Raw genomic sequence first — 12,918 nt, 5'->3', positions numbered from 1 at the left:
CGGTAAAATTAAACTCCCCGGTTTTTTTTTTTTTTTTTTTTTTGAATGAACCTGAAAACAAAAATGCTGTACAATCTTGCAGAAAACATTTACAATTAAAATTTAGCACACAATAACATACATTGCCTATGTTGTGTAAAAATCACCAATTATGAATATGACCACCACAAACATATACAATACTTTCAATTTTGTATTCAGCATGTACAGTAGATGGCCACCTGTGCCTTACTCCTCTTACAAAAAAGTGAAGCATTTATTACTACCAAAGTGGCCAGCTTCTTGTCTGCTTAAGCAGATGTGCTTGGTATCCTGCAGATGCAGAATGCAAATATAAATTACCCTCTAACCATACAGTGATTGTTTTTAAGAGTGTCCATGTCTTGCTAAAATGTGTGAATCATAGGAGAAGGCACAGAGAGGGCGAGACTGCTGGTCACAATAAATGCAGCATCTGATCATCCAGGTATCTTCAGGGCAGGCAGTGATGGAGCTGGATGGTGCAACAAGCTGTGGACACTCACGTCCTAGTCATTTTCTCAGGTGGAATAAAGCCAGAGTCACCAAGCATCCTTAAAGAGACATTACCAGAAGGGCGGATCACCAAGTGGCTGATGCTCCCATTGTTAAGTGACATACGGAGCCAGGCTTCAGGAGGGAGCTGCAATGCCCTGTGCAAGAAGACAAATCGTGTCAAAAACAGAAACACACACTTCTTTCTTATGAAGATATGGACTACTATAGGTTTCTACTTAACAGTTTTTACCCAAGACTTACTCATTTATCACATACTATTCAATAAGAAATATAGGTAAATCATGGGTGAGAACATTGATAAATAAGACCTCTTATATGATCACGCAGTAACATTGTTCAGTGCTAACCAGGAAACATTGTACCTGAGCTAAAATGAATGCATTTCCCATAAGAAAGTCAGGAAATCACCAGCACTCAGTAGTAAAGATAAATATGTCCCTTTTATTGGACAGAAAGCATCACAGACATCCAAATAAACCGACATTTCGGGACCGTTCGGGGTCCCTTCCTCAAGGCAGAAAGATGTCTGTGACGCTTTCTGTCCAATAAAAGGGACATATTTATCTTTACTACTGAGTGCTGGTGATTTCCTGACTTTCCTGTGTTTGCACGCGCCATCCGTGGTATCTCATCACTGCAAGCACCACTTTTTTTATATCTGGCCGGGACTGCTGTGAGGAGTGCGGAGGGTTTCTCCATCTACTTGCATTTCCCATAATTCTTTGCTTACAGACCTAGCATACATTTAATAGTACTTTAGGCGGGACAATAAACTCCTTATCCGTTTGTGAAACTTAAAAGAATTACATATTGTCTCATGCAAGCAATGAAAATGTGTAGAAGAGTGTAGTCAGAGGCGTCCCAATGCGCACGATGATGTTACGCACGGTACCGCTGTTACCTGCCGGCGTCCATCTTGGTGATGGATGCCGGCAGAGAGGAGGGGACATCACTCGGCAGAATACCTTATCCCCCTCCTCTCCAGCAAATGTCAGGCTCTTGGTCCTTGACAGAGTGCCCGACTTTTCAGAGGGTGACACCAAAATGACTGTCAGTCATTTTGGTGTCACCCCACCAATGGTGTCATCCGGGCACGGGCTGCACCCCCCTTGTGACGCCACTGGGTGTAGTTACAGGTAACTGGACAGCTGAAAAGATTTGTGTGCTACAGCACACAAGTTCATTCATTCTTAGACCCTGGGTTATATGCTACCTTCAGGTGATTGGACCTGAAAGCTGCAGGGACAGCCCTTATATAGGTGTTGGAAAATCCAGGAGAGTTCCTGGAGTGTTTTCTTACACTGGATTTGGCGATAGTTTCAGAGTATAAGGGACTTGTTATTTTGACACTTTATTGCCCTCATTGGAATGGGTTGATTCAATATCACATTGGATACACTGGATTTATGCACTATTTATCCTATATGGGCCAAGTGATTCCACAGCACATTTAATAATCGAATATCACTATTGTATTTATGCGATTTGATATGACCTCATGACTATTGGTTTAGGATGTGTATTTAGTTATTGAAGCGCAGAGCACTTGCTGACACACTTTGTAAGGTAGTACACACTTTTTTAGCACAGTAGCTGCTGCTAGTGAGCAATTTGTACCCCATAGCGCAGATCCTGTTATTGCACATAAAGCCCTTATATAAGCCCTCCCTCTTCCAGCAAGCTCCAGTTTGGTAGCAAGCAATAGGGAGATCAAAAACACAGGGGAGGGACTAGTGTCATTTCCTATTCCCAAAGAAAATAAAAAAATGACCGGTGAGTTAAAAATCCTATTTTCTTGATCGTACTGGACAGGACACAGGAACTTTAGTCTTAACCCTGGGATGTCCCCAAGCAGTCCAACTGAGGGATGGACAACAGGACATTCATAACACTGAAGGGACACAAGGTACAAAGGGCAATGAAAATCTCAGGAGGGCTCAGAGGGCAGCTTGAAGTACCTTACACCCAACAACTTGTATAAGAAGAGACCTGAACATCCTCCTGATAAAATCTAAACAGGAAAGGGGAGAACCTACAAACTATATGCATGAAGGATGACCTGTCTAACCCACCTAACATTGGTGGTGAGAAGCAGGGAGCCTGCACGACTTAAGGAGGGAAGAACAGTGTCCTGGTTAAGGTGGAAGGGGAAAACTACCTTAGGAAGAAAGGAAGCCTCAGAACAACCTTAACCCCGTGCAACAATAGGAGAAGCTCCTTACAGGTGGGATCAGTTTAAGTGAATATCCTGAATAGGTTCAAAAGGTGGCTTCTGGAGGGCTGGCGGAACCAAGTTGACATCCCCCAGCGTCACTGGGAAGTGAACAAGTGAAGCAATGTGAGTGGCATCCAGTACAAAGGCCTTAACCAAGGAGTGAGTGCCCAGCAGTCTGTAGCAAAACACACCCAGAGAAATGAAATGGCATGCGCATGTACCTTAGGGCCTGGGAAAAAGCCAAGCAAATGTAGTAAACACCTACTACTGTCCTGCAACAGGACGGACCAAATTTTTGGTGCCAAATTAAAAAAATCCAGCACTCCCGCTCCATGGCTGCAACACATAGTTTTAAAAGTGTCGCAGCACACATGCAATCATCACAATGGAGAAACATGCACAACAGCACACTGGGCACCAAGGGAAGCCATACTACGGCAGAGGTCTTCATCTTGAAGCAGGAGGTTATGGACCCATCCTAGCTTCACCTGTCACAGTGGGCATATCCTGAAGGGGTCTTCAGGGACAGAGACTTCCCCAGGACAGGTCCCAGTACAGTCACTTCCCCCAGGTATTAAGTTACAGTGTAAGCTAGGGGTGTCCAAACTACGACCCTCCAAGCTGTGGTGGAACTACAAATCCCATGAGGCTTTGCAAGATTCTCACAGCCACAGACTCCCGGAGAGAGATGCTTCATGGGATTTGTAGTTTCACGGCTGGAGGGCCGGAGTTTGGACATCCCTGCTCTAACCCGTCAAGACAACTAATAATTCCGGTAAGGCAGTTCAGCAATAGAAGCTTCCATACTTAAGTGCTTGTTTTGGTCTAGGAGCAAAAAGAAAGAAGATATTCTCACCCGATTCTTGGTCCTGCGGCAGTAACAGCTCCCCTCTCTCCCATTCCACAGCGACTGTGGTATGCCCCTCGGCGTCCTCACGTCTAATGGACCTGCATTAGACCTGAAAACGTCACAGGTCCTCAGGCCGCCGGAGCCCAGAGGAGAAAAGGCCATGGGGACCAGTCTAAAAGCCAGACGGACCGAAGGTATCAGGGGGAGTATAACTTCTTTATTTTCAAAACAAACACTTAACCCTTGCAGTGCGAGAGTTCTTTAATTCTTAGAAGCGAGTGCTGCTGTTCACATGTATTCCTTCCCAGTCAGAGCTGCCAGGCTGTAGGCTCCATTAAGCCCCCTTACCCCAACTGGCACATAGCTTACCCAAGCTCCCCCTGCTACATTGTTCGTCAAAACGCTGTACAAGCTCTGTGTTGGCACTTTCACAAAGCTAATTGCCTTTTCTCCTCCCCTCATATGTTCATGTCTGGCAACTGAATACTCGGACAATAGTACTGCATTCTGGGAGGAAGAAGAGAATGTCAGATGCTTCCCCATAAAACAGAAGTTCCAGGTATTTGAGGGCTTTAACATGAACAGACCAGCCAGTGCATGCAGCAAAGTCAAGTATCAATACAATGGGTAGGTTGGTATGAGAAGTGTAAGGATCCATTGCTATGACACTTTACATGTGTTATCAGTACGGAGCTGAAGCTGGAGATAGAATGGCCTTACAGTCTGACACTTTAGTGATCACCGAGATAGGAATGCAGCATTATACAAATCCAGAGGTGAAGATTACATTTATTACAAATGTCCAGCGAAGAATGGTTCTTTCACACAGGAATACTAGTAATCTCAAATGATTTTTATGAGTTGGTGTTCCCAGGTAAGCCTGGAATTCTACTGGACTACTCCAAGCACAAATAAATCTTATCTGGAGTGTGGAAATAGCTTCTACTGCTTTTTCTATTGTTCCAACCAGTAGTGCTTAATATTATTATCTTAAATCGAAGGCTGAAAATAAGACTTTATAGCCTACACGGCACTAGTGGGATAAACTAGAGATGAATCTCACCTGCATACAATGTAGCGGATCACATTGGCATGGCAGACTATAATCTCATAGCTGTCCTCTTCTTGCTTAGGGTCAGCACGGTGAATGAAATTCCTGAATGCAGCCTCAATACGTGCCCCATCTTCATAATACTGCTGGAAACAGTTTTCTGATCAGAAGGCATACAGACGGTAAACAGATATAGAATATATAAATTGTTATATAGATAGATATATATCTATATAACACAAAGTACGCATTCTAGGTTGTTACACTGATGGTAAACTCTTCTGACCTCTACATCAGGCTTCCAGTGGCACACAGGGGGATCTGGCCGGATAGGAGCTCCTTCACGAAGCAAATCAGAGCTAGATTTTTTCACAGCTGAAGTGGAAAAGGAAAAAGATCAATATATGTGGTAACTGGTTAATGTACACGTTACATTACTGTCTGAACTGCAACAAAAGGAAAAATGCCAATTTCAATAAATGAGGAAAAACTGTAAGTACTACAACTGCATGGCTGGTAAATCTAGAATAGAACTTACAATCAGATGCAATGTGAGTGAACTGCTGTATCAGCAGGCTTTTACTCGACTTAAGGTGCCTATACACCTTACAATTATCTGCAGATTTTCTGTGGTCAGATGGAAAAAGTGCAACAGATAGGGCCAGGTGGAGATTACTCCATCCACACAATTAGGTGTAGATGGAGGAATCTGTTGCCCCTTTTCCATCTGACCACAGAAAATCTGCAGATAAATTGTAAGGTGTGTGGCAAGCTTAAGTCTATGGGAATCCAAAACCTGCATAAAGCAGGTCAACTACACCTATCAATTAATTCTGAATGTCAGCAACATCTCACATTGAAGGTATTGATACAACCCCCAAAGCCCATCAATACAGGCCCTTATAAAGATCAGATTGGGTGGGCATGGGCTGCCTTATTACTCTAAATCACTCTTACCTGGTAAATATTTGCTGATTATTTCAGTTGTCTCTTTAGCTCTGGTCATAGATGAATGTACAATATGAATGTATTTAAATCCTAGACTTGCCAAACGTTGTCCAGTTAGTTCGGCTTGCTCACGTCCTTAAACAACACATGGAGTTCATTAATTTACAGCTATATGGTCAGAACCAGAGTTTCATTTTTCACAGAACAAAGCATAACAGTAGTAACGCAATTGAAACCTGACAGATGAAATATTAGGCATCAGATGAAACAAATGTATGCTTATTCAAAAGGACACAGAAATAAATACATAATTATAGCAGGCAAACACAGGCTGCGTGACCCAAGAACCAGGCCACTAGATATCAAAATGTAAATTGGGTAGACGGAACATCAACTTAATATGATCTTATGATTCAACTCAATAATTCCAAGGGAAAACTAGTGGGGTACCATATCCAAAAACAACACACAACTCAAAAAAACTGATGTGAGTGAGAGCAATAATTTTAGGGCCATCAATCACTGATAACACTAAACTGATGAGCGGTAAAAACGTTTAAAGTGTCGCCTATGGCCAATTTTGGTTCCGGTCGTTTTCTGCGATTTTGCGGGCGCAATTTTAAAGGTTCACATATTTAGTGTCCATTTACCCGACGTGACCCCGTCTTTTATATTATACCAAAAAATTGGGGTGAAAATAAATCTTTCATAACATTTTATAGGGAAACATGTTTTTTTTACAAAATTTAGGGTACTTTTTTTGTTGTATAGTAAAAAATAAAAACCCCAGCGGTGATTAAATACCACCAAAAGAAAGCTCTATCTGTCCCTAAAAAAATGGTATAAAATTCATTTCAGTACAGCGTTGCATGACGGAAAAAACGTCAGCCAAAGTACCGCAGCGCTGAACACTGAAAAATGGCCTGGCCAGGAAGGGGGTGAAACACCGCGGTCGTCAAGTGGTTAAAGGGCACCCACACATTCAAACTTAGATTACCGTATTTTTCCCCCAAAAGGAGGGGGGAAATGTGTCTGCGTCTTATGGAGCGAATCCCGACGCCCGAGACATGCAGTTTCGGGCGCCGGGCGAGTAGTAGGAGCCACTGCTCGTTTAATATGAGTGATCTAATGAGATCACTCGTATTAAAACCGAGCAGCGGCGACGATCGAGATCACCATAGAGCAGACGAAGAACGGACTTTCTTCGTCTGCTCTGTGTGATCACTGAGACCGTGGCGCTGTAATCACAGCGCCACCTGTCTCAGCGGTCACTAACTGCAGCTTCTGTCATAGAAGCTGTGACAGAAGCTACGGTCTGTCGAGTGCTCCATAAGGCGCGCCGGACCTCCCTGCGTCCTATGGTCCGGTGCGCCTTATGGACCGCAAAATACGGTATTTACATAGCACTGGTCTACAAGGAGAAAGCCTCGGAAATTATAAGAAGCTAAATTTTACCAGAATTGGGTAACTAATAAAAAGGGAAATTAAGTCCCGAGTATTAATTGGCTCCAGTTTCCAAGATACAGCTTCAGGTCAAAAGTGCATCAAAAGTACGGGGGGGGATATACGATTATGCGCCATAACTTTTCTGCACCATGCGATATAGTAATGAGAATGGTGCCACACCAATCATTATAAATGTATCTTTTATTGATCCCAATAACACAACTTTCCATTCATTTATTGGTTTTTCATGTAACATTTCATGCTTTTTGCACACCATTGGGACTGCGAAAGGCATGGACTTTTTCTTCTTGTTTAGCCAATGGCACAGATGAGTTGCACATGTAATGCAACAATAATGAGGGGCCCAACTCTTGCCCTGACCCCCTATTTTGCATCCAATATATAGGTGGTATGCCTTTTTTACCACTGCCGTCATACTGCACTTTGGAGATGCCAATGTAACCTCGCCACAAATGTAGCAGAAATGATCTGCATTGTTTACACAGTTTCGAGGCATCTTGGCTTCTGAGGGAAAATCTCACACAACTGTTCCTTGGAAATGTTAGGCAATGACACTTTCACAAGCCACCTGATGTAACTGTATAATGCGCAGATCTGACCAAGACAAATGTACCTTGCAATAAAAGAACAACGTTCCAGTTAGGTAATAATCTTTAGTCTGAAAGTGAAGATACATTTATACACCTCCATGTGGTACCATTTTCATTGCTCTACCGTACTTTGTCGAGAAGTTACAAGGCATCATGATCAGACACCTCCCTCCCTTGTAGGCAAATGTACTTGTCTGTGTATAAATCTTTAATGTAAAATATCTTAAAAACTTTAGCCAACCAGCACCTTTATCACCTGTTTTCTAATTCATCTAATCAAAATATAGAAGAATTAAACACATTTTATCTCGGAGGTCGATAATTTCCCAAAATTTATAGACCAGTGAAAAAAAGTTGCCAAATCCCACAGCATAAAACAATGAAGTTGATACTTTACTGATAAATAGCATTTTTTGAGCCACACCAAATAGCACCTCTGAATTGATGAGTGATATATATGCTGAACCATATAGAGATGTGCACTGCACTTGACATCAGTATCATGGAAAAAAAAAAGTAATCACGGAGGGCCGCACTCTATGCATTCCATGTGAATAAAGCAGCTTCCTCAGGAGTGTTTAGTATGATGCGTGTGCTTATAATGAGCCAACATACTGCAAATACCTGCTAAAATCAGAAGAGCGCTCTCAAAGCAACAGGAGGACTCCACTACATAGGCAAGTCATCAGTATAATCTTTGAAAGAACCCGAGCCATTTCAGATGGAGGGGGATGACAAACTCCAATCAAATCACAGATAATCTCTCATTGATAGCCAAGAAGAACCAGCACCTGTTCGTTGGTGGAATAGCCGAAGTGCAGAGATGAGAGCCCACCTCCTAAGGCACGAGCTATGTGGTGACCACTTCATTCCCATGAAATGTGTAGAGTGCAGCCCCCTCTGATAACACTGAAGTCAAGTGCGGTGCACATCTCTATATGGTTGGACATGTATAGCACTCATATCAATTCAAAGGGGGCTAGTTGGTGTGTGTGATGAATAGTTCAAGAGTCAATCAAAAAGAAATGTAATTTGAGATTAAAGTGACTGTGAATGTTCATGCGTCATGTTATAGGGGTGCCCTTACCCCTAATGAATGCTTTTCCTTTTCAGATTAAGTGATTAGATCCAGGGCTAAAACAACGAGCTGTAATTTAATTTCTGGCGCAACCGGCTAAAGAATGTTTATGGGGACGCTGTAGTGGAATTTCAGTTTCTACTTCTTGAAACTTCTTCACCCATCACAACGCTAATGTTCACTACAGCGTCCCCATAAACATTCTTTAGCCAATAATGGATTTCCTTAGGTACACAACCCTCTTTCGTCAGAAATTCAATTACAGCTCGTTGTTTTAGTCGCATGGTTCTAATCACTCAATCTGAAAAAGGAAAGCGTACATTAGTGGGGGGTAAGGACACCTCTATAACATGGTACATGAACATTCACCCTAATAGATCTCAGATTACAGACATGGAGGTTCCGGTTTGATTGACCTTCGGATCTTTGGAGCCACAAGTATCAACTTCATTGTTCTTATGATGTGGGATATGCCAACTTATTATAGTACATACATGATGTTTTAATCTAAGCTTTACTTGTGTGGGTACCTAAAAAGTCCATCAGTTCTCCTTTTTTGAGTCTATGATCTAGACATCAACACCAAAATGTTTAAAAGATACAAACCAAGTGACGTGAGAACTCTTTCCTCGTCGGTCTTTCCATCGAGCTTATACTGTGAATGGCGGATAAGAAAGATGTGCCTGGTGGCTTTAGCTTTGTGCTTAGTCAGCTTTGCATTCAACTCTTCCTCTCCAGTTTCTCCATTGATCTTACGCAGGTTCACCAGAGACACTGGTTCCCGACTAGAAGACAAAATAAACATCCAAAGTTCAATATACATACTTCAACAAAAGGTTAGAGCAGCGCCTTCCCTTTCTTACGTTTACATGAATCAACTCGCTGGTCCACAATCACTGAACAAAAACTCTGCTCCGGCCAGTTCCCTGAGACAGACATAGTCAAGCTGGCCCTACAAGTAATAGTTTTTCTCTTTTGCCCCACACAGGCTGAACTAGAACAAAAAAAAAATAATTCACTTTATTCCCCTATTAGAAGTAACAGAATCCCCCCTACCGGGCCATTGTATTCGGAGTACCATAGCTGATTGACTGCAGTCACTGTTAGGCTGAGAATTTTCGGGCTGGATCCTTTGACAAAAGGACAATTGAAAATGGTCGATGACAGCTGGGGCTCTGACAGGGCCACACACTGCTTGAAGTAGTAAAGGGCATTCTTAATGGTGCCCTACTCAATCCCCCCAATTCAACAGAAGGGGCTCTTTGCTGACTATGTCCAAGCAGTGGCTATTATCCCCTAAAACTAATGCCGGTGTTCTATCAACGCTTGTGACTATGTTAGAATGTGTGACCAGTCACACGGTTGAACGTAATCCCGCCCAGTTTAACAGCGGTGGAATGTGTGACCTGTACCATGGTTACACATTTTACCATAATCCCGCCCAGTTTTTCAGCGGTAGAATGGGTGACCGCCAACAGGTCAAGCATTCCAACGCTTTCTCAGCTGTTCCAGGGTAGATCGGCATCGCAGATCGTATGTGTAGGAGAACCAATCTGCCCTGGAACAGCTGATCGGTCCCAAAATGTCACTTCTATCCAACTTTGTGACTGCAATCTCGCATTCCACCCCGAGTCGGATAGAAGTCACATTTCTGGACCAATCAGCTGTTCCAGGACAGATAGTGATGCCGATATGCCCTGTGATGCCGATATGCCCTGAAACAGCTGACAAAGCGTTGGAATGCGTCACCTAATGGGTGGTCACACATTCCCCTGCCGAAAAACTGGGCGGGATTACGTTAAAATGTGTAACCACATTCAACCTAGTCACAAACTTTGATAGAACACAGTCACGGGGCATGCTCTGCAGCCAGCCCTGAATCTGCATTATCAGGGGAGACCTCTGTAGCAATCAAATGTTTTCGAACTTGCTCAATCGCTATTTTGGGTTTCAGTTTCCATTAGAAGAAAGTAGCTCACAAATATAAAACCACCGCCTCAGCGACCAGTCACTGTTCCTCTATCCTCAGGCATTGTTACTTCTGACTGTAAAACCAACAAGCAATAATGGTGGAAACTCTGCTACTAATCAGCTCCACAGCACAGGCTTCCATGGATGGGCTACAAAACAATGGCCCCTGTAATTATATGTCTGCAGGTCAGGCTGGCAGCATACAGGCCACACCTTAGTTGAGTCAGGCTAGGAAAGGCAATCACAGCATCAATAACCAGAAAGCGCGGTCACCGTCTATAAATAGGAATCACAGCCCAGGCAATTCACCCGCTCCGACAAGCCAAGACCCCAGCACTACGCATGCGCGAAACGCAGCCTCACCGGTCCCAGTTGTAGTCCCATTTCCCGGTGGTTACCGGCGGTATCAGATTATCGAGGCCGGATTTTTCGCCGCTTTTACCGACGGCCACTGCGGCCAGAAGTGCTGCGGTGGCGGCAGCTGAACCTCCGGCCAGCAGAGCTTTACGAAGAAACATCCTAGAAATACAGATCTGGAGTCATAGGCGGCTCACAACGCAAAAACGCCGTGCTCTACCTGCCCCGCCCACACCCGCCCCCTGATACAGCCGGCAAGGGTGCATTGTGGGTAGTGTAGTTCCTCACGCCGCCTGTGCGTGCGCAAGCCTTGACTATAAAGTAGAGCGAATTATTACTATACAGGATTTATATGCCGCCAATAGTTTGCATAGCGCTTTATGGAATAATATGGGACAGCAAAGTTGCAATAGGATTCAAAACAAGAGGTCTATGGGGCTAAAAAGAAGCTATTCAGCCTGAAAAGAAGCTTCTGTGCTTTTCCGTGCTTCAAGCGACAACACTTCGGTATGAACTGGCATCCTTGAAAACAATGGAATTCTTTGTGTTTCAGAAAACATGCAACAAAACGCTTTGTGTGCACAGGGACTCAGGCCACACCTACACCTGTATACCCCTAAATCAGAGCAATTTTTATATCTGTTCTCTTCTGAGGAACATTCATACCCCTCCCATTGAGGGAACCAAACTTAATGCTTGGCATTACCAGTAGAATTCATTAAAGGCATCCATAAAACCAATTCCATATGGCCATCTCTGAAATAGGAGAGGAAAAGTAAATGCTACCATGGTGCTACAAAAAAGGAGGGGCTGGGAGTACCACACAAGCCCAAGGTATTTAGATAAAGTGTTTGGGATTCCAAGCTGGGCAGGAGAACGTCCATTCACCTATCCCCACCCCGTAGTATGGGACCGGGAGCGATGCAGATTACATCACTTCCAGTCCCATAGCGGTCAGTGCTGGGCTCCTGAAGCCCAGCATTAAAGTGCGGTCCATAGTGAGGGCAATAATTCTAGGGCCATATATTTACGTGCGTCTCTAAGTTGATGACCTGTGGGGGCTTTTAAAGCGTCATCTACGGACTTTTGGGGGTAGTGAATTGTCAGTTTCACAGACTCACACAATTTTTAACCCGGGCATGTTGGATATCTATTTACTCGTAACCTCATCTTTTTATGTAATAAGATATGGGTATTTAACCACTTAAAGTCCACGGTGTTAGACCCCCTTCCCATCCAGGCCATTTTTCAGTATTCAGCACTGCGGTACTTTGACATTTATTCCGTCATGCAACGCTGTACTGAAAATTAATTTTATACCATTTTTGGGGGACACAGAGCTTTTTTTTTACTATAGGAAGGAAAAAATTACCAAAAATGTTTTTTGGTAAAATATAAAAGATGGGGGTCACGTCGGGTAAAAAAAAAACAAAACAAACATGTCAAGCCTTACAATTGCACGCGCCTGTGAAACCTCCAAAAACTTCAATACCCAAAATTGGTTATAGGAGACGCTTCACTAAGTGGTTCAACCCAATTAGTCTCCTGAAGCAACAATTGGTGTCTAGGGATTCAGTAAACATGCCTCACACTCTTCTTGTCCACAGAATTACTGCATGCACTAGAAACAATTGTAAGAACAAAGACAAATGCAAGTGGCCTGATGGCTGAATAGAAACTAGAAGAACTTCAGCCTTTTGAATTGTGAACAGCTCATTTTGTCTAGGGGCAGAATAGAACTGTACAATGTGATGACATCACACATACTTAGACCACTGGAGCCTGGGGGGAGAAGAGGCTGCAGGGAATGGTCTAGCAGCCAGGTGGGACTGAGGATGAAGCGTATCCCCCCCC

General features: G+C 43.5%; 1 protein-coding gene across 2 annotated transcripts; it reads right to left on the bottom strand.

The window, feature by feature from the left end:
- Positions 1 to 166: 166 nt before the first annotated feature.
- On the bottom strand, positions 167 to 11,293 carry LOC108787916 (serine/threonine-protein phosphatase PGAM5, mitochondrial-like). Of its 2 annotated transcripts, none has more exons than XM_018557611.1 (6): positions 11,071 to 11,293; positions 9,343 to 9,521; positions 5,611 to 5,736; positions 4,940 to 5,028; positions 4,666 to 4,799; positions 167 to 671 (listed from the first exon to the last, which is right to left on the bottom strand). In XM_018557611.1, the coding sequence occupies exons 1-6, from the start codon at positions 11,223 to 11,225 to the stop codon at positions 521 to 523; spliced, it is 834 nt and encodes a 277-aa protein (XP_018413113.1). In that variant the 5' UTR covers positions 11,226 to 11,293; the 3' UTR covers positions 167 to 520. The 2 variants fall into 2 exon arrangements, with proteins under 2 accessions (XP_018413113.1, XP_018413114.1); XM_018557612.1 differs by having other exon boundaries at positions 168 to 671; positions 4,666 to 4,796.
- Between the last annotated feature and the right edge of the window lie 1,625 nt (positions 11,294 to 12,918).

Source organism: Nanorana parkeri, unplaced genomic scaffold, assembly GCF_000935625.1.
Source record: "Nanorana parkeri isolate BGI_ZX_2015 unplaced genomic scaffold, ASM93562v1 scaffold292, whole genome shotgun sequence".
Lineage (NCBI taxonomy): Eukaryota > Metazoa > Chordata > Amphibia > Anura > Dicroglossidae > Nanorana > Nanorana parkeri.
Note: the sequence above shows the minus strand (reverse complement) of the source record. Positions and strands in the feature narration are given on the sequence as shown.